Source organism: Oratosquilla oratoria, chromosome 31 (genome assembly GCF_046742065.1).
Source record: "Oratosquilla oratoria isolate Oo_2021 chromosome 31, ASM4674206v1, whole genome shotgun sequence".
Classification (NCBI taxonomy): domain Eukaryota; kingdom Metazoa; phylum Arthropoda; class Malacostraca; order Stomatopoda; family Squillidae; genus Oratosquilla; species Oratosquilla oratoria.
This window is the reverse complement of record NC_134807.1, coordinates 43,220,380-43,243,623: the sequence shown is the minus strand read 5'-3', so window position 1 is coordinate 43,243,623 and position 23,244 is coordinate 43,220,380. Positions and strand designations below refer to the sequence as shown.

Sequence of the window (23,244 nt, the reverse complement as noted above, 5' to 3'; positions counted from 1 at the left end):
TCGACCTTATGTCAGGGTATTTCCAAATACCTCTAGATGACGAATCAAAACCTCTAACAGCCTTCAGTACCAATACGGGCCATTACCACTTCAAAAGGTTGGCCATGGGACTCGTCTCTGCTCCCTCTGTTTTCACAAGACTTATGTTCAAGGTATTCCATGGTTTGATTGGAAAGACTGTCTTCATATACCTTGACGACATTATCATTGCCTCACGGTCACTCACGGAACACCTTAACCCATTCAACTCATGTCAGCCGCTTGTGGTGTAGATACGAAAAACCGTATATGGTAGGCCTCGCGCCGGCCCGTACATCCGAATATCATCTGATGCGGCTTGACCGCATGAGGATTGACGTCATATTTTTCTGGTGTTTGATCAAACATTTTGGTGTTTTATGATTTTTTTTTTTTTTTTTTTATTTGACCAAATGACAAGACATCTTGTCATCGGAGTTTAAAGGGTTAACACACTTCAAACTGTCTTCTCAAGATTAGCCGCGGCAGGCCTAAAACTTAAACTCAAAAAGTGCTCCTTCCTCAAAAAGGAAATAAGGTTCCTAGGACACGTCATAAACTCACACGGTGTCATTACTTCTCAAGACAAGGTTAAGGCTGTTCTAGATTTTCCAACCCCTAACTCTACAGAACACGTGAAATCATTTCTAGGACTTTCAGGTTTTTACAGACGTTTTATCGAAGGCTATGCTCACATGGCAGCTCCTTTAACAGCCCTTCTCAAGAAAGATACTCCTTTTAACTGGACGTCTGAACACAACACCGCTTTCCACAAGCTCAAACAAGCACTCACAACAGCCCCGGTTCTGGCATTCCCAAACTTCTCTAAACCCTTCACACTATGCACAGATGCTTCATACAAAGGCCTTGGCGCAGTACTAATGCAACAACACGACTCAAAACTTAGACCTATAGCATACGCCAGTCGCGCATTAAACAAGCACGAACAAAACTACTCTGTCACTGAAATTGAAGCGCTCGCAATCATATATGCCCTCAAACATTTTAAAGACATCATTCTAGGATACGAAATACATGTACACACAGATCATCAACCCGTTTTAAACCTCTTCAAAGGCAAGAACCTAACTGGGAAACTAGCCAGATGGTTCCTTACTATCCAGGACTTTATGCCTACCTTCCACTACGTCCAGGGCCATGCAAACTATGTCGCCGACGCCCTTAGTAGAAACGTAGCAACAATACGTCAAGCATCAGAGCCACTTGACATTACGCGAGACCGCATCATTGCCGCTCAAGCGACAGACCCCCTATGGAAAAGAATCATACACTATCAAAATTCAGGTGACACTACAAACACAGACGATTTTCCTCCCAACATAGACAACTACTCTCTCATAGACCAGGTTCTCTACCACACAACACTGCTCACAAACAAATGTGAACCAAACCGCATGGTTACACAATTAGTAGTTCCCACAAGTCTTGTTCCAGAAGTTCTCAAAATACTACATGATTCTCCATTAGCAGGACATTGCGGAAAGGACAAGTGCCTCTCGCAAGCTAGGTTAAAGTACTTTTGGCCCACCATGCGTAAAGACATACACACATACATAGACGCATGCCACTCATGCATAACTCATAAAGGTCACATTAGCGGTCAAGTACCAATACACAATTACCCAACACCTTCCAGACCCTTTGAAACCATTGCCATTGACTTACTCAAACTTCCAATCACTTTCAACGGAAACCAGTACCTTTTCGTATGCATCGATCATTTCTCTCGGTTCTGCATCCTCTCTCCTTTAGCGGACAAGACAGCAAAAAGTGTAGCTCAGACAATTATCAATAACGTCATCTGCCCATACACCACACCGAAAACACTAATTTCAGACAACGGCACGGAATTTAATAACGATATCCTCACAAATATCTGCCAACAGCTCAACATTACAAAGTGTAACACCACACCATACCACCCCAGCTCAAATGGACTCGTTGAACGTCAAAATCGGAAGATACTCAATATTCTTAGACACCTTGCCACAGACATACACGCATCTTGGGACGAACACATACCCATGATACAAGCCTGCATCAACAGCGCAATCAATAGATCAATCTCGGAATCACCCCATTTTGTTTTGTTTGGATCTGATAAGAAAATGCCATACGACCTACTCACTTCAGAAACCCCCCCTGTGTATGATTTCAATGATTTTGTCAAGGTAACTCTCAATAATTTCAACACTCTTTTCAAGAGAATACATGAGTCACTGACTCTCTCAAAAGCAGATATGCTTAGGTTGAAGAACGCTCACTCCAGAGATTGCAATGTTTCTGTAGGTGACATAATATACCACACCAACCACCAACCCACATCAAAACTTGCACCCAAATTCCATGGTCCATTTCGGGTCACCGACATACTTCCGCACAATAAGATCAAAGCTCTCCACTTACGCGAACTCACAGAGGCTATCCTACATTTAGATCATATCAAACTAGTTCCTAGAGGTCTCGACATGGATGACATTCCATCCCCGCCCATACTACAACCAACACACACGACCGAGACTCTAGACACAAACACCTTTACCACTCCACCGATCCCGACACCTCGCTATAGCCTCAGAAATAGAATTGTATAAGTTTCTTTAGCCCCAACAAATCCAAGCATCTATTTCCAAAACAAATATTTATCATTCATGTTCATCTTATCATGCCATAACCAAGTATCTCCCTTCTAGCGGTGCAGATCACCTTTGCCACTCAGGGGAGGTCAACCCCTTCACCTAGGCACACACCCTCCTTCTTCTATCTCCTTAACAGTTCGTGCACCAAGCCTATGTGGATCTCAAGCTCATGGTGTCGCGAGGACGGACACTGGTAGCGTATGCCGAGCAACTGTTAGCATCTAGACCTCCTAGAAGACGTAATCTACCACCAAAATCTCCTAGACATTCATCTACCACCTCTGCTTATACTATCGGCACTGCACGTATGCTTCGGTGCAGACAGAGTAGCCTGGTACTCGACCTGACGTCTTCACGCACCTGGTCACTACGGGTCAGGTCGCTATTGTCCAGGCGGACACCTCACGCGCAGTTGGACGCCTCACCAACCCTAAAGGATTGCCACCAAGCCAAGCATTTGATACACATTATATTTAAATCCCTTTCCTACGGGATATGGCTATCCTGTCCAACCTCAGACAACTGTATGTCATCTGTATATAAGTATATGAAATGTATAAGGTAGTTAAAACCTATCCTGATCTCTAATATTTGCTAAAACTGCATCTTGTAAATAAATATTATCTCGTCGGCAACCTAACCACGAGCCATGTATATAAACACCTCCTGTCACCAAATAAAGAAGAGAAAAGACCACAGAGAGAGACAGAGCTACACGTTGCTCCGCTGCTTTTAATTCTAAAACCTCCGAACACCGCTCAACTACGACCACGTACTACCACAACTCATATGTTGCGATACCATCCAACATATCTGGAGGCAGCGCGGGATCCAACAGAAGTGAGCATTAACCCCTTCCATACGGTGCCGCACACGTAGGCGTCATGAGGAGCAAGTGGATTCGCGACGCTGCCATATCGGCGTCTTGATTATATTTATTGTAGTCGCCCCTGTGTTTTTACATTCTCCCAAATGCGCCCTTAATCCCATTCTCTGTGGTTTTCAAAATTCGCGGGTGAAAGAGAGAACGATCGATATAAGCGGCGACTATATTTTATGATGCGAATATTATTTCGTTACGTCATACGGCTGGCATTGGCTGCTGCCCGCGAGATTTAAGTCCCGTATTGAAGTGGTTAAGGGAGAGCGACTGGAGGAAGTGGATAGTTTTAGATACTTGGGTGCAAATGTGGCAGGAAAAGGTGGAGTGAAGGTGGAGGTAGAATGTAGATTGAGAGAAGCGAGTAAATGCCTTGGTGGATTAAAATGTGTAATGACGAATAGACATTTGGGAATGGATGCTAAGAGGAGACTGTATGAAGGAGTGATTGTGCCAACAGCACTGTATGGGGCAGAAACATAGAACATAAGAGAGGAAGAGAGAAGGAGTTTGAATGTGTTTGAGATGAGGTGTCTGAGAAGTATGATGGGGGTTACTAAGCTAGATAGAGTTAGAAATGAGGAGGTGAGGAGAACAGGGGTGGAAAGGGAGTTGGGAGATAGGGTTGATGAAAGAGTATTAGGATGGTTTGGACCTTACACTTAACCCACATTTACATTCAGCTTTCTTGTCTCATAAGCTCTCCTAAACTTTGCCAACACCATGTATCCTGATTATTTTTTTCAATTTGGAACTTATTCTGTATATTTGAAGTTTCTTGGTTTTAGAGACTTCCAATAGAGAGAACTAACTAAACAAGTATTTTAGTTTACCTGTGAAGATGAACTTCAATAGCAGGTGATGAAAAGGATGGAAGATGACTAAGATTGGTAAAGATTTCTTCATGTGTAACAAGTGTTAGCCTAGGGTGTTCCAGATTGAGCCAATATGGAATCTGGCCGTTGGTTACAATAAACACACGTCTCACCCATGGAGCAAATTTCTCAAGGGATCGAAGGGAATAGCGTAGTTCCTGTAATATGTATGAACACAAAGTATTAATTGTTGTGGCCTACAGTGTGTGTGGAATATGATACTGGAATTAGAGAAAACCAATTGAGCTTTGAAAGAAGCCTTCCACCCCAGATATTTTGCAGTCAATTCTGTGTGCTGCCAGTGCATTAATCTGGAAATGCTTGCTTGATTATATTGACCTAATTGTACCTGTGTGAAGCAGCCAGGCAGAGTGAATATGGGCCACTTGTTGTTTTGCCTAACCTACAACGGTAAACTTTAAAAGTTACACAGTGGCTGCAGCAGTTTCCTAATGTGAACCCTGCTCTAGTTTTTGGGGTTTGCGTAATGATAGTGGGAGACAGCTAAGAATCCTGTTAAACTCAATGCTAGCTAGTGATATGTCTGTGAGGATTATGTGTATATATTTATTCCTGTTAGTATGGTTGGGTAGGGATGGTGTGACGGTATTGTATATGGTGTTGTCAGTAATGTTCTGGGGTTTGGTGTACCTGTCTGATGTATTTTGTGTTAATGGGTCTTTTATTTAGTGACAATCATTTTCATAAACTGTTCTAAGGGAAGAAGTTTTGTTTCCTGTTGTAGCTGGTTTATTGGGGTTGATTTAGTATAATAAACAGAATATAAAATGTATATTACCTTGTTGAGTGGGTCAATACTCACCTCATTATCATCAAATCTTTTTGGATCCATCTCTTCCTCATGTTGAGATGTGTCCAATTCAAGAACAAGAGTGGCTGCATGCATTCTGATGGTCTGCCCCTTCAGCTCCCACTTGGTGATGCCGGCATCAAAGCGGGCCTTCAGGGGTGCTTCTGTTTCACATTCAATGACCATTAGATCTCCCTCACCATAAGCATTGCATGACTCCTGAAAGCAAAATTATGACTTGAAAATAACAAAGATGGAACTCTGTAATAAAGAGGAGCTTTTAACTTTGATCAACTTCACTTGAACATAATATACTAACATCAGATATTTCTTCTCAAGATCGAGAACAAACATATACATACATACATATACCAAAGGCTTTTCCCCCTTACACGGGGGGGTAGCCAAAAAAAAAAAGGCATAGAAATCACTCCCACCCATTTCATTTTCCATATATTCCACTCCCCTCCACCCTCCTTCTATCTTGGCACCTCCTGAATGACGGGTCATCCCTGCATCCTGTCCACTGCCCTGGGTCAGAAGCAGTGTCGCAAGACACAGCACATCCACAGCAAGGCCGCTTCATAAATTCGGCGACCCCCCCTCTCCGTCCCCTCATGCAGAAAAGGAGAAGACAGGGAGAAATCCCTTCGGGCTGCGTCAACAATTTTTTTCATACATACTTCCTCACCCCCCATCCCACACCCACTCCCCCTCATGCATCACAGCCTCATCTATACACAACCCTTCTCCATTCACCCCTATCTTCTGTCCTCTCCCGTCCTTCCTCCACAGGCATTTCTCTTTTGTAAAGCCCCTTTCACCCCATCCATCCATCTCATCCTAGGATGCCCCCTCATATTATTCACTCCTTCTACCTCCACCTTCCAAACCATCCTAATACTCTTTCATCAACCCCATCTCCCAGCTCCCTTTCCACCCCTGTTCTCCTCCTCACCTCCTCATTTCTCACTCTATCTAGCCTAGTAATCCCCTTTAATACTTCTCAGACATTTCATCTCAAACACATTCAAACTCCTTCTCTCTTTCTCTCTCATGTTCCATGTTTCTGCCCCGTACATTGCTGTTGGCACAATCACTCCTTCATATAACCTCCTCTTAGCATCCATTCCCAGATGTCTAATTCTCATTACACTTTTTGATTCACCAAGGCATTTACTCGCTTCTCTCAATCTACATTCTACCTCCACCCCCACTCCTCCCTTTCCTGTCACATTCGCACCCAAGTATCTAAAACTATCCACTTCCTCCAGTTTCTCACCCTTAATGCTCACTTCAGCCTACTGTCACTCTCCCCCCTTGTACATCTCATCACCTTACTTTTGCCCACATTTATCTTCAGCTTCCTTCTTTCACACACCTTCTCAAACTCTGTCACTAAATTCCTCAATCCCTCCTCTGATCCTGCTACAAGTGCAGTGTCGTCAGCAAACAACAGCTGGCTCACCTCCCACTTTTCTCCATTTTCTTATTATCTCCAACCCTTGACCCACTACCCTTGCATTCACATCTCATCTGGGGTATTGGCTGCATGTTATTGTGGCAGAGTAGCATGCAGTTGATACTTTAGGGTCTATATGAGGCGCCCCTATGGACCAGTCACACATCATATTGTCTGTGAAGGAGGAAATCTCTGTACATAGAAAAATGATGACACTTTTATACTACGGCTGTCCCTCTGTTATGCTGTCCCCCAACCCCTTGTTACTGTCCTGTACCATTTCTCTGAATATTCATTTCCTTTTTTTGCCTACCTACCCTGTGGTGGGGGCAAAAGAATACTGCCACCAAGTATTTCCATTTGAGTCGTAAAAGGCGACAAAAAAGGGACAGGGGATGGGATTAGGAGTCCTACTACCTGTAGCCCCAAAAGGGGATATTCCTAAAAAAGAAAGAGAACAAACAAAACTGTTTATACTTTTCTAATTTGCAAAAGTGCTAGGAACACCTTAGAACTATAAATGAGGAATCACAGTACATTATTCAAGTTCTCCAGAGAACAAAGATAGAAATTCCTGGTAAATAACCTAACAAGCTAGGGACTGAGTGCCTTACCTGGTCATCTGGCAAAACCATCCGCATAATTTCTATGGGTCCAAGTTCAGTGACTCCAGAAATAATGACAGCACGTGGCCATTTCACACCCCATGCTGAGTCGACATCTGCTCAAGCAACATGGAAACATAGGTAAATTTGGATATATAGCATATACTGGAGTACATACATAAATATACCAAAAGGCCCCTTCCCATAGTATGGAAGGTGACCAGCCAAGGCATGAACATAGAATGTAGAACATAAGAACATGCTTCAGATCAAGATCCAATTGGACCATACAAGCAATATGATTGATCTGAGCAATCTTGAGATGTCTGGCTAAAAATAAGAAGTTATTTGTAAATATAAAAGTGCCAGGCCATTATGGCTAGTTGTCAAAATGGTCAATAATTCTTTGCCACATTGTGCCAAGTCATAGAATGTGAAAATAAAGATTAAAACTATATAAAGATGCCTATGTTAATTGTCATATGATGATGATGATGATATGGTTTAACGTCACACACTCCCCCCTATCGGGAGGCTAGGATGGTGCCCCTCACAGAGGGCTTTGTAGCATGAAATTTAATGTACCATGCCATACTTGTCTAAATTATTTTTTAAACTATACAGTGTTTGATAAGACCAAATTATCAGGTAAATTATTCCATCAATTTACCACTTTATTAAAGAAATATTTCCTTATTTCAATCTGTGCTCTAGATTTTTTAAATTTTGTATGTATGACCTATGACCCTTTGTTCTGTTATTTTCTATTAGAAAAAAGGTCAAATAAGAAGTTTTTTTATTTCTTTATTTTTTTTTACTTCCCCGTCTGGGGTATTGGCTGCATGTTGTTATGGCAAAGTAGCATGCAGTTGATACTTTAGGGTCTATATGGGGCGCCCCTGTGGACCAGAGCCACACATCATTTTGTCTGTGATAGAGGAAGACTGCTCACAGAGAAAGGATGAAACTTTCATTACTGCTACTGTCCCTCTGTTATGCTGTCCCCCAACCCTTTGTTGCTGTCCTGTACCATTTCTCTGAATTTCATTTCCTTATTTTGCCTACCCTGTGGTAGGGGGAAAAGAATACTGCCACCAAATATTTCCACTTGAATCGTAAGAGGTGAGAAAAATGGGACGGGGATTGGGACCGGGCATCCTTCTCCCTGTAGCCCTATGGGGGACATTCCTGAAAAAAGTAAAGGCATAAAAGGGTCTAGGAGTTTTCCTACCAGCACCCTAAGGTTTGGGTCTTTTAATGTGCATGGATGTGGTACAGATGAGAGTAAAAGGGAAGAGATAGGTAGTATGTTTGTGAGAAAAAAGATGGATGTGTTGGCTTTGAGTTAAACTAAGTTGAGAGGGAGGGGCAAGTGTGAGTTTGAGTGTGTAATTGGGAGGCGTTCAGGAGTGAAGAGAGGGAGAGGGAGAGAAGGGGTGGCTATACTAGTAAGTGAAGAGATAGGTAAACTTGTAGTGGAGTGGAAGAAGGTTTCCTCAAGAATAATGTGGATGAAGGTTAAACTGGGAAAGGAGATGTGGATTTTTGTAAGTGCATATGGGCCTGGAAGTGAGAAAAGTGTAGAAGGGAGGCTTTTTGGATAGATTTAAATGAGTGCATAGAGGGATTAGGGAGAAATGTCAATGTAGAAGTACTGGGAGACCTTAATGCTAGGGTAGGAAATGAACCAATTGATGGAGTGGTTGGGAAATGTGGAGTTCCAGGAAAGAATTGTAGTGGAGAGTTGATGGTGGGGATGTGTCTAGAAATAGAGTTGATGATAGCAAATACAGTGTTTCGGAAGAAAGTCAAGCATAAGTACACATGGGAGAGGGTGGTGGATGGAAGGGTGGTAGATAGAGCGTTAATGGACTATGTATTGGTAGATAGGAGTATAATAGGAAGAGTTAAGGATGTACATGTTCTAAGGGAAGAGAGTGGGGGAATATCAGATCATTTTTTGGTGGAAGGTAAGTTGAGAGTGGAGGATAGATGGAGAAAGAGGAAAAGGACAAAAGGTAGGGAGGTGCTTAGAGTGAACTCTTTAAATGAAAAGGAAAAGGAGAAGGAGTACAAAAAGAAGCTGAGAGAGGAGTGGGAGGGAGCGAAGGATAGAATAGAACTAGGAGTGGAAGAGGAATGGGGATGGTTCAAGGAGGGAGTCACAAAGTGTGCAAAGATGGTGTGTGGAACAAGAAGGATGGGAGGAAATAGAAGGAAGGGTAGTGAATGGTGGGATGAGGAAACAAAGAAGGTTGTAGAAGAGAAGAAGAGAGCTTTCACAGATTGGTTACAAAATAGGATGAGGGAGTCATATGAGAGGTACAAAGAAAAGAGAAGTAAAGCACAAAGTAAAGGAGGTAAAGTGGAGAGCAGATGTGAAATGGGGTAAGAGTATGACAGAAAATTTTGAAAGTAATTAAAAGATGTTTTGGAAAGAAATTAAGAGAGGAAGAGGAGGTGAATCAAGTAGAGAAGAAAAGGTAAAAGGTGCAGATGGAGAGATGATAATGGAAGAGAAGGCAGTAAGGGGAAGATGGACAGAGTATTTTAGGGAGTTACTAAATGTGAAGGAGGATAGGGAGGGAAAGATAATTGCAATGGGAAATGCTAAGAAAATGACCGTGATGAATGAGGGAAATGGAGGAGAAATAAGGAAGGATGAAGTGAAGGCAGATGTTAAGATGATGTAAGCAGGTAAGGCACCTGGTCTGGATGGATGCCATGCAGAATGTCTTAAAAAAGGAGGTACAGTGTTGTTGTTGTTGTTGTCGTTCCCTAGACTGTCTGTCCGAACAGTCCCGTCTCCCCAAGGAATGCTACAGCCAAAACTGGGTTTTCCCACAAATCCTTTATAGAGTGTATGTTGTGTTGTTTGCATGCATGATTGTGTATAATGCAGTCTTCCATTATGTGTTGTATGGTATGGGATGAAGTGTTACATCCTGAGCAGCTGTTCACAATGGTAGCTTAGAAGTGCTGGGTGGTGGCCGCACCGCAGTCTGGCCAAGTGGACTCTGTCCTTTCGTGGGAGAGAGGATTCAGAAGGGTGGATATCAGGGGGTCTGGCATGCAGCAGTGTGTTGTCTTTCAGTGTGTTAATGGAGCGGTGAGTGATATGATTATGAATATGTTTCCGGAGGCTGGTATTTGGTGGTTGTGGAGGAAGAGAGTATTTGTGCGTAATAAAGGTCTTTGGGTGTTGTTTTAATGTTTCTTGGTGTGTGTGGGTGTTCTGCTATGTAGTGTAGCGGGTGTGATGTGTTTGTGATGGCTGCGGCAAGTGTTTGTGTGCCTCTCATGTCGAGGTGGTCCTTGACTTTGAGGACTTTTGTTTCATGGTGTAAATGGTCTGTAGGTGTTGTATTTTTGCAGCCTGTAATTGTTTTTAGGGCTTTGTTTTGTATGATTTAAAGGGTGTTGTGGTGTGTCTCACTAAGATTAGGAGCCCATGCAGGACTCGCATAATTCAACATTGAGCGTATGCATTGTTTGTATATTGTTATATTAGTTTCTTTGTTTTGTCCAAATGTCGTTCCAGTGATTGACTTAAGTGCGTTAAGTCTAGGTGTGCATTTGTTTTTTATGTTTGTGATGTGTTGTTTGAAAGACATGGAGCTGCAGCGTCTACGCGGTGGGACCACCCTCCAACCCCAAGAGTTGGGGGCCAAACAGCAGCAACCACCCCTGGCCATCAGCTCTACACAGGTGGCACCGATCCCCAAGGTACAGTGTTGGTAGACTGGCTGGTGAGGTTATTGAATGTTTGCTGGAGAGAGGTTAGAGTGCCTGAGGACTGGAGGAGTGCCTGTATAGTTCCTCTTTACAAGGGAAAAGGAGACAAGTGTGAGTGTAGTAGTTTCAGAGGGATTAGCTTGTTAAGTGTTGTTGGGAAGGCTTATGGGAGGATCTTGATTGAGAGGATTAGGAGAGGAACAGAGGGAGTAATTGGTGAGGAACAGTGTGGATTTAGGACAGGTAGAGGTTGTGTAGATAAGATTTTTGTGGTAAAACAGATATGTGAGAAAGCTATAGGAAAAGGTAAGGATGTTTTTTTGGCTTTTATGGATCTGGAAAAGGCTTATGACAGGGTAGACAGGAAGGCACTGTAAGAGGTTTTGCGGATATACAGGATAGGAGGAAAGCTTCTAGGAGCTGTCGAGAGTTTTTACAAGAGTAGTAGAGCATGTGTCAGGATTAGAAATGGAGAGAGTGAGTGGTTCGAGGTAATGGTGGGACTTCATCAGGGATGTGTTATGTCACCCTGGCTGTTCAACTTATACATGGATGGGGTGGTGCAAGAGGTAAATGCAAGGGGTGGTTAAAGAAAATGGAGAAAAGGGGGAGGTGGGCCAGCTGTTGTTTGCAGACGATACTGCACTTTTAGCAGGGTCAGAGGATGAATTGAGGAAGTTGGTGACAGAATTTGGGAGTGTGTGTGAAAGAAAATTGAAGATAAATGTGGGTAAAAGTAAGGTGATGAGATGTACAAGGGGTGAAAGTGGCAGCAAACTGGAAGTGAGCATTAAGGGAGAGTGACTGGAGGAAGTGGATAGTTTTAGATACAGCACTGTATGGGACAGAAACATGGAACATAAGAGAGGAAGAGAGGAGTTTGAATGTGTTTGAAATTAGGTGTCTCTGAAGTATGATACGGGTAACTAGGCTGGATAGAGTGAGAAATGAGGGCGTGAGGAGGAGAACGGGGGTGGTAAGGGAGTTGGGAGATAGGGTAGATGAAAGTGTTGGGATGGTTTGGAAACATGGAAAGAATGAGTGAAGAAAGACTAGTAAAAGAGGTGTGGAAGGCAGATGTGGAGGGAGTGAACATGAGGGGGCGACCTAGGATAAGATGGATGGATGGGGTAAAAGGGGCCTTGGGGAAGAGGGGAATGTTGGTTGAAGAAGGACGGGAGAGGACAGAAGACGGGTGAATGGAGAATGGTTGTATATGGATGATGTGATGCATGAGGTGGAATGGGTGGGGGGATGGGGGGTGAGGTAGTATGTGTGAGCAAAATTTTGACACAGCCCAAAGGGATTTCTCCCCGTCTTCTCCTTTTCTGCATGGTGGGATGGAGAGAGGGGGGCCACTGATTTAATGAAGCAGTCTTGCTGTGGATGTGCTGTGTCTTGCAACACTACTTCTGGCCCAGGGCAGTGGGTGAGATGCAGGGATGACCCGTCATCCAGGAGGTGCCAAGATAAGAGAGAGGGAAGGGTAGGGATGGGTGTGGAGTATGTGGGGATGGAATGGGTGCGAATGGATTTTATGCCTTTGTTTTATTGGCTACCTCCCCTGCAAAGGGGAAAAGCCTTTGGTATATATATGTATATATATTCTTTCATCCTATCAGCCATTATCTGCAAATAAGGGTGGGTAAGTGTGGGAAAGGAACACCCATGAGGATTTAAGATGAAGGGGAGGAAAGGGGGTGGGAATGAAATGGGTGGGAGTGGGTATATGGCTTTTTGACTTGGCTACCTCATCAGTATGGGGGAAGAAGCCCTTGGTGTGTGTATATTATATATATATATATATATATATATACACAGAAGTCCCTCAATTAACACGGATTCAAATAACACGGATTCAATCAAGAAGACTTCACAGGATTTAACAAATATGAAAGTCGATTATTAAAGATAGAGAAAGATATGAACAAAACTAGGACTCAGTGGGAGAATGAAATTATGGACTTAAGAAATGATATCATAGGATTAAGGGAATGCTTAGCACAGGCGAATCACGAAATCTCTGACCTAAGAAAAACCAACTTAGATCTCACAAACGAGATCAAAGAAATGAAAAGGGATATAAATGAGCTGAAGAATGATAATGAAAAGAAGAAAACTAATGAAAATAACAGCAGCGACAATTTAAAGATAGAGGTGAACAACAGATTACATGAGTTGTCACAAAAGATCGAAGAGAATCTAGGTGAAGAAAGTATTCAGAAAATAAAGTGGAAGGAAAACATCGAAAACAAGGAAAATGCTTTTAAAGAAATAGTCAAGCAGCAAATGCAGAATAATGCAAAAGACACAATTATCCAAGTGATTAATGAAAAAGCAAACTGGGTCAGGGATACAGTAGATAGGAAAAAATGTATTGTGGTCTATGGACTAAAAGAAAAACAGGGATTGGCGAGGTACATGAGAGAAAAAGAAGAAAAAGAGACAGCAGTAGAAATTCTAAATGAAATTCAGGGGGGGGGAAGAGATTCAAGCATAGACTTAGAAGAGACACACAGAATCGGTCGCTACTCTAAAGATAGAAATCAACATCTAAAGATAAAATTAAGGTCACAGATGGTAGTAGAAGACATCTTTGAAAAAGTAGGCAATAAGATATGGATAAAAAGAGAAATGAGTACTGAGGAATTAGAAAAAGAAAAGTCACTAAGAAAAGAAGCAAAGGAAAAAAACTTGTTGAGAACGGAGACAGAATGCAAAGAATTCCATTGGAGAGTAATCGACATGAGATTGAAACAGTGGCACATCAAAACGAAAAAACCAAGGACAGAAAAGATAATGGAGAAGGAAGAAAATTAAAAGTGGCCTACACTAACATTGACGGATTAATTTCAGGTATGAACGAACTCAATGATTATCTGTTAGAAGAAAAACCAGACATAATGGGAATTGTAGAGACTAAACTAAGAGGAGAAATACCATCTATTGACATTGGACAAGGGCTATACAATTACTGGATAAGAAACAGAGACAAAAAGCAGGGAGGGGGAATCATGTTTTTGGCCAAGAAAGACCTAAATGTGACAAAAATTGCAGAGGGCAAAGGTAATGTTGAACTGATCATGATAAAAGTCGAAGGCAAGAATATGAAAAGTAGAAAGTTTGTGGTGACCTATGTGCCCCCAAGAACGAATGCTTGGAGAGAAAACGAACACACAAAAATGCTAGAAGATACAAGAAAATCACTAAATGAGATACTAATGGGTAAGGGTAACCTAGTAATTATGGGAGACTTCAATTGCAAAGAAATTTGTTGGGACAACATGATAGTATGAGGATATGACGTGTGGGGCAATGTACTGCTAGACATGACCATGGAGTACACAATGACCCAGTGGGTCAGTGAAAACACAAGATACAGAAACAATGAAGAGCCATCAAAACTAGATTTAATATTTACAACGGAACCTGAAATATTGGACAAAGTCCACTACAAGACACCAATTGGAAAGAGTGACCATGTACTCATCAAAACTGTACTAAAGGAAGAAATAGAGATGACGAGGAGCGAAAAGCATAGGAAAGGAAGATTGATGTATAACAAAACAGACTTTGCAAAACTAAAGACGTTCTTCCAGAATGCAAACTGGGAAAAATTCTATATGGAAGAGACAACAGTGGAAGAGAAATGGAACATACTGTTGGATAATTACAATGAAGGGGTAAACAGGCATGTACCAAGACAAAAGCGAGAGAGAGAGTACATTAAATGTTGGTTCAACAAAAGATGCAGAGGCAAAAGACAGAAGGGACAAAGCTTGGAAAAGGTGGAGAAAAGACAAAAAACAAAGCAAATGGCAAATTTATATAAACTATAGAAATGAGTATGTTAATGTGAGAAGAGAGGAGAAAAGGAACCATGAGAAGGATATTATAGATAAATGCAAAGATCAGCCCAAGCTATTCTACCGGTATGTAAATGGTAAACTTAAAACCAAACAGGAACTAGTGAAACTACGCCAAGGAAATATAGAATACACAGAAGAATTAGAGATGGCCAAAATCATGAACAACCACTTTAAATCTGTCTTCACCAGAGAGAAAATACAAAATTGGGACGTAGATAATAACAAACATTCTCCCCACATGAGTGAATTTACATCACAAAAAGAAATATCAGAACATCTATCAAAACTGGATGTCAGAAAATCACATGGCCCGGATGGAATTGCAAATTGGATTCTAAAAGAATGCAGAGAAGAGCTAACGGACAAAATACACATCATAATAAATAGCTCACTCAAGGAAGGAAAGATACCTAATGACTGGAAAAATGCTAACATTGTACCAATATATAAAGGAGGAAACAAGGAAGAACCCACCAACTATAGACCAGTATCACTAACAAGCACTATAGCCAAAATTTGTGAGAAAATCATCAAGAATAGATGGGTAAAACACCTGGAAGATAACAACATATTAAACCCAAGACAATTCGGGTTCAGACAAGGTAGATCATGCACCACAAACTTGATATGCTTCTACTCAAGACTAATAGACATTGTGCAAGAAAGAAACGGATGGGCTGATTGTGCATTCCTAGACTTGCAAAAAGCATTTGACAAAGTACCACACAGAAAACTACTAAAAAAACTGGAACACATAGGAGGAATACAAGGGAACCTACTAAAATGGATGGAGGACTTCCTGACTGGAAGAAAGATGAGAGTAGTACTCAGCGAAAAATATTCAGATTGGAAAGAGGTGATCAGTGGAGTACCGCAAGGATCTGTACTGGCACCAATAATGTTTGCTATCTATATGAATGATATGGACGAGGGCGTGAACTGTTACATGAGCTTCTTTGCTGATGACGCCAAACTGTTAAGGAAAGTAGAAACTGATAAGGACTGTGAAGCACTGCAAGAAGATCTGAATAGGGTATGGAACTGGAGTCAGAAATGGGAAGTGGATTTTAATACTAAGAAGTGTAGCATAATGGAGTTTGGAAAAAGCAAAAACAGAATATCAAGAAATTATACAATTGGAACCAAGGAAGTAAAGAAAGTAGGATCCGAAAAAGACTTGGGAGTTATTATCACAAACGACTTGTCCTATGATACACAGATTAACAAAATTGTCGGGGAGACTTACAACTTGCTAAGATCAATAAAAGTGGCTTTTGCTTACCTGGACGAAGACATGATAAAAAAAATATTGGTTACATTGCTAAGGCCTAGACTAAGGTATGCGGCGACATTGTGGTCCCCCAGTACCAAAAAGAACATAAAGAAAATAGAAAGAATCCAAAGAGCAGCTACAAAAATGGCACCTGCACTTGCAAACCTATCATACGAGGAGAGATTGGCTAAACTGGAGCTACCGACACTGGAGCAAAGAAGAGAGGAGACCTACTGACCATCTACAGAATCATGAAAGGCACAGAGATACTTGATAGAGAAGAATTACTAAACTGGGACAAGAGAAACACAAGACATGGAAGGAAATTAAGAAAACATAGCTATAGAAGAGAACTGAAGAAAAACAGTTTTCCACATACAGTTTTAGACACTTGGAACAAACTGAATAATGAAATAGTAAGCGCAAAAACCATTCACGAGTTTAAAAGCAAACTAGACACTGAGAGATACAATGGCGGGACAACACGAGCATAGCTCCCCTTCCCGCAAAATACAACTAGGTAAATACACGGATTTTATTTCAAAACCATCTCAAATGTAGAGAACCATTTTAAAATTCGCTCTGAGTTGGGCACGTATACGCACACACACGGCAACATTGCAAACATTTGTGGTGACTGCTTTCTATTTTACCATATACAGTTGATCCTCAGATAATGCGGTCATTATGTACTGGGAACAGCTCAAACAAGGGTGTGGGGCGAAGGGATAGCCGTGGGTGGCTGCCTGCGGTCACGTGTCAACCTCCGGGTACTGATGCAGGAGGGAGGGAGGGGAGGAGAGGGAGAGTAGGGGAAGTAGGGGGGTAGCCAACAAGCTTTAGCTTGTTGCTTCCACCACCCGCGCCGTGCTATCGTGAAATTTTACCGCCCTACCCTGTTGAGGGGCTTTGCTTCCACCACTCGCACTGCGTTATTGGATTTTTACCGGGTTAACATGTTTAGTGTTTCTTGAAATTTTTACCCGTTATCCGCTGTGAGCATCACTATATTGGCACATTCTAAGATGTTGTCACATACGTAATTTTTATTTTTATTTATGCTTAGTAGCCCATGAGTGTTGAATTCTAAGAGTTGTTTGGGTGTATATTTCATAGAATTCGAGTGATGGTGGTGGTGGCCAGCGACACAAACAGGCGTCAGGACAAGCCAGCTAACGGGATGAGGGAGGGAAGACAGGTGGGGACCAGGAGGTGGCAGGGGTGTAACTGATCAACTCGCAGTGCCTCTCAGGCGTAGACTACAGTATATTTACATTGTTTTGTATATTACAAAGGATACATAATAAATATTATATTTGTACAACTGCGTTTGCATTATTCTTTTGAAAAATTAATTTGTATGTTATAAATGAACTTGTACAGTGGATATTAGCTGTGAGGTAAAGTGTTCTGAAGCTTAGGTCTACATTACCATCCTGCAAGCTGCAAAAACTACCTGGGGTACAGTATATACCAGTATTTAATATGGAATGTCAGCATACACGGATTTGGTCATACACAGTAGTTTCAGGAACCTAACCCCTGCATTATTTGAGGGACTCCTGTAATTACAATTCAACAAGAACCCACTGTGTTGGATAAGAAGAAATGAAATAGATGATATCCATATATTTCGATCATGGACTGTGAAGAGGATCATAGTCCGTGATCGAAATATATGGATATCATCTATTTCATTTCTTCTTATCCAACACAGTGGGTTCTTGTTGAATATATATATAGATAAATATGAAACTGGCTCATATTTTTTGGTAAAGTACTAGTCTAGTATGAGATCCTTACCTGTGGTCCAGAATGCCTGGTGCATGTAAGATGTCTCAGGTACCATGTAACGGATCCGCTCGAGAATGAAGGATGGATTAATCCCTGATGCAATCTGCAGTAGAGTGTATCTACGTTCACCAGCTCTGTAGAGCACTTTCTGTTTGCTCTGGTGTAGCACTGATGGAATGGACTGTAGATCTTCCAGTTCCTCTGGTTCATTACTGGTACTTCTATGACAGAATCCCAAATAAATAATTCTCATTCCTCTGGCTACCATAATCATTAAATCATTAATCCCTAAAAAAGCGTAGACTCAGAGGTGACTTGATACAGGTCTTTAAGATTTTAAAGGGAATTGACAACATCAAAAGTGACAAAATTTTCACATTGAATGAGAATCAGACAAGAAACAATGGTCTCAAACTGTCCGGAAATAGATTCAATTTGGAAGTAGGTAGAAACAACTTTGCCAACCGTGTAGTTAATGAATGGAATAAACTTCCTGCACAGGTAGTGCAATGTAGTTCAGTTCGAAGCTTTAAGAATCATTTAGATAAATACCTAATTAAGATGCTGTAATGATTATAATTTATGTTATATTATTTGTTTTTGTTTTGTTATCATTTGTTTGTCTGATTTTCATTTATCATTAGTTATATGTCAATTTATTATTTACTATTTACCTGTTTGTTTATTATTTTAACTATACCTATGCATTCATTTATGTATTTTATTTGTTATTTACATTATTATAGTTTTTATTTATTATTATTATTTTTTTTTTTTGTCATCCGACCTAGATATGGATCAAAAGGTCTCCTGTCGGCATGCTCCGCCTTTGTAATCCTTTGTAATTATGATGCCATCACTTCTTAGGCATAAAAATTCATTGTATTAATCATAATCAACTATTACTTTTAACATACATACATACATATATCCCCTAACACAGGAGATATCCAAAAAACAAAGGCATAAAATCCACTCCCACCCATTCCATCCTCACATATTCCACTCCCTCTCTCTTATCTTAGCTCTTCCTGGATGATGGGTCACCCCTGCATCTTGTCTACTGCCCTGGGTCAGAAGCAGTGTCACATGAAACAGCACATCCAAAGCAAAGCCACTTCATTAAATCAGTGACCACCCCTCCATCCCCTCATACAGAAAAAGAGAAGACAGGGAGAAATCCCTTTGGGCTGTGTCAAATAATTTTTTCACACATACTCCCTCACCCCCCACCCACTCCCTTTCAGGCATCACAGTATCATCCATACACAACCATTCTCCATTCACCTCTACCTTCTGCCTTCTCCCATCCTTCCTCAACAGACATTCCCCTCTTTCCCAATGCATCCTTTCACCCCATCCATTCATCTCATCCTTGGTCAGCCCCTCATGTCCACACCTCTTTTACTAATCTTCCTTTAATTATTCTTTACATGTGTCCAAACCATCCCAATACTCTTTCATCAACCTTTCTGGTCCTGGAGCTGCAGCGTCTACGTCGTGGGACCACCCCCCAACCCCAAGAGTTGGGGGCCAAACAGCAGCAACCACCCCTGGCCATCAGCTCTATGCAGGTGGCACCAATCCCCAAGAGGAGCTACGCCTGCCTTGGGGAGTACCACAATCCTTTTTCCCAACATGCAATGTTACGTTTTTTCTGCACCGAGGGGTGATTTTCCGGTGATCACCCCTCTTCTTCTACTTTTAGCAGGAGATGTAGAGAGCAATACTGGGCCCACCACAAAATACACATGTCTAACATGCTCTAAACCCATTACTTCAAGCAGATAGACAAAGGGCTCAGTTCAGTGCAATATGTGCAAAAACTGGGCCCACCTCACTTGTACAACACTTGCTGACACAAACCAATACACAAACACTTGGACATGTTTTACCTGCCCTCCAGTAACCCCACTCCCACCTCCCCAACCACAGCCAGCACCCTTACCCACTCCCAATTTCCCTTTGCCCTTACCCCCGATCTCTCCTTTCCCCCCCCTCTAACCCAGATCAACATACAACACATACAAAACACACAACATCAACATATTACAACACAATATTGACGGTACTAACACGAAAAAACATGAACTTGAACACTTTCTTAAACAACACAACATACACATTGCTATTATACAAGAAACAAAACTAAGACACTCACACAAAACACCATCATTTCATAATTACACCACCATCAGACAAGACCGACGGCAATGGCGGTGGACTCATCACCCTGATCCATCACTCCATCTGTTTTGTGGACACAAGTGCCACAACCAAAATTCTCCTCCCTACCACAGATAACACAACAGAAATCCAATCCATTCGAATCCGCACAGGCAACAAATCAACACTGACAATAGTTAACATGTACATTCCCCCACAATCATCCCCCACAGTTCCAAACACCTTCAGACCTCAATTTAGCCAACTAGCCTCAATCCCCAACCTGATCATGGGTGGTGACTTCAACGCCAAGTCGTCTGCCTGGTATGTCGACAACCCTGACACAGACAGAGGGCTTGATATACAGACTCAGTTTGACACATTGACTATCATGAATAACACACATAATCATACACATATCCCACACCAAGCCCTCTACACTCCCTCCTCTCCTGATATCACCTTCTGATCCCCCTGCCTAACCCCAACAACATCATGGAGAGTGGTCGGAACCCTTGGTTCTGACCACCTTCCAATCATCATCACCACCAAAACAAGATGCACCCCAGTTGGCCACAGACACACTTACACCAATTACAAGAGAGCTAACTGGGAAACTTTTACTAAAGAGACAGAACAACATTTTGAAACACTTAACAGTACACCAATCACAAACATAAACAATGCTGTGCACACTTTTAATACAATCATACAAAATGCAGACAAGAGATACATCCCTAGAGGCAACAGAAAATCACACAACCCCAACTTCACACCAGAAATCCAAGACCTCATCAGACAACGTGATACCCCCACACCTATCCCTCAAAACATAGCAGACCAAATACAAACACTAAACACTGTGATTGCTAATAAAATACACGAACAAAAAACACAACATTGGCAAAACTTTATCAATGCACTTCATCACAAAACAAACACCAGCAAATTGTACAAAACACTCAACAGCATTACACTATCCAACAGTAACACAACACGCTCTCACGCAGCAATAATCACAACAACAGATAATCTACCCTCAAACAGACAACAAGCAAACGCACTCATACGTCATTTTCCACAGACAAGCCATCTCACTTCTCACCCTGACGACCAATGCAACATTCGACGCAAGAAAGACTTCCCCACACTCAGACTATACACCCTTCATAGACAGTCAGACAAAACTCATAATACATAATCTCAAGCACTCATCTGCCTGTGGCCCTGATAACATAAGCAACATCCACCTAAAACACATTGGACCACAAGGTATACACTCACTCACAAACATTGCAAACTACAGCTATTCACACAACACTATACCTGACATCTGGAAGCATGGTAAAATAATCACCATTCCAAAACCGAACAAAGACCCAACAATCCCAACATCGCACCGCCCAATCACACTTCTCTGCACCCCCTCTAAAGTCATTGAACGCCTAATACTTAAACTTGTCACACCACATATTCCCCTTGCTAACTCACAACACTGTTTTAGGCCACAACACTCCACAAACACTCTTCTGATAAACCTCACACAAAGAAATTTAGATGGCATCAATTCAGATAGGCCCCACCACAGAACACTTCTCATAACATTAGACATTAGTAAAGCTTTTGATGCTATCCCCCGCCACAACCTAACAAATAAAATATATAACACAGACATGCACAATAACACCAAAAGATACATACATACATGTACATATACCAAGGCTTTTTCCCCCTTTCAAGGGAGGTAGTCAAAAAGGGAAAGGCATAAAATCACTCCCACCCATTCCATCCCTAAATACACTCCACACCCCTCCCACCCTTCCTCTCATCTGAGCACCTCCTGGATGACGGGTCATCCCTGCACCTTGCCCACTGCCCTGGGTCAGAAGCAGTGTCGCAAGACACAGAACATCCACAGCAAGGCCGCTTCATTTAATCGGTGACCCCCCTCTCCGTCCCCCCTTGCATATAAGGAGAGGACGGGGAGAAATCCCTTCGGGCTGCGTCAAAATTTGCTCACACATACCACCTCACCCCCCACCCCCCTGCCCATTCCTCCTCATGCAATCACAACATCATCCATATACAACCATTCTCCACTCACCTCTGTCTTCCGTCTTCTCCCGTCCTTCCTCAACAGACATTCAAAGCCCCCTTCACCCCATCCATCCACCTCATCCTAGGACGTCCCCTCATGTTCACTCCCTCCACATCTGCCTTCCATACCTCTTTTACTAGTCTTTCTTCACTCATTCTTTCCATGTGTCCAAACCATCCTAATATTCTTTCATCAACCCTATCTCCCAAATCCTTTTTCACCCCTGTTCTCCTCCTCACTTCCTCATTTCTCACTCTATCTAGCCTAGTAACCCCCACCATACTTCTCAGACACCTCATCTCAAACACATTCAAACTCCTTCTCTCTTCTTCTCTTATGTTCCAAGTTTCTGCCCCATACAGTGCTGTTGGCACAATCACTCCTTCATACAGTCTCCTTTTTGCATCCATTCCTAAATGTCTATTCCTCATTACACTCTTTAATCCACCAAGGCATTTACTCGCTTCTCTCAATCTACATTCTACCTCCACCTTCACTCTACCTTTTCCTTCTACATTTGCACCCAAGTATCTAAAACTATCCACTTCCTCCAGTCGCTCTCCCTTAATGTTCACTTCCAGTCTACTGCCACTTTCACCCCTTGTACATCTCATCACCTTACTTTTACCCACATTTATCTTTAGCTTTCTTCTATCACATACTCTCCCAAACTCTGCCACCAACTTCCTCAATCCCTCCTCCGATCCTGCCACAAGCGCAGTGTCGTCCGCAAACAACAGCTGGCTCACCTCCCACTTTTCTCCATTTTCTTTAACCATCTCACTCTCTCCATTTCCAATCCTTACACAAGCTCTACTACTCTCATAAAAACTCTTGACAGCTCCCAAAAGCTTTCCTATCCCATAAATCTGCATAACATCCCACAGTGCCTTTCTGTCTACCCTATCATAAGCCTTTTCCAGATCCATATAGGCCCCAAAATCATCCTTCCCCTTTCCTATAGCTTTCTCACATATCTGTCTTACCACAAAGATCTG

At 42.0% G+C, this 23,244-nt stretch overlaps 1 protein-coding gene across 2 annotated transcripts in view; it reads right to left on the bottom strand.

Annotated features, from left to right (window-relative positions):
- LOC143041527 (N-acetylglucosamine-1-phosphotransferase subunits alpha/beta-like) overlaps positions 1 to 23,244 on the bottom strand; it is a 152,182-nt gene that overhangs the window by 111,705 nt on the left and 17,233 nt on the right. For both annotated transcript variants that reach the window (XM_076213507.1, XM_076213508.1), the window contains exons 5-8: positions 17,992 to 18,203; positions 7,321 to 7,427; positions 5,257 to 5,463; positions 4,392 to 4,591 (exon numbers count right to left, since the gene is read on the bottom strand). In XM_076213507.1, coding sequence (XP_076069622.1) covers positions 4,392 to 4,591; positions 5,257 to 5,463; positions 7,321 to 7,427; positions 17,992 to 18,203 — 726 coding nt within the window. The remainder of the gene's footprint in view (positions 1 to 4,391; positions 4,592 to 5,256; positions 5,464 to 7,320; positions 7,428 to 17,991; positions 18,204 to 23,244) is intronic.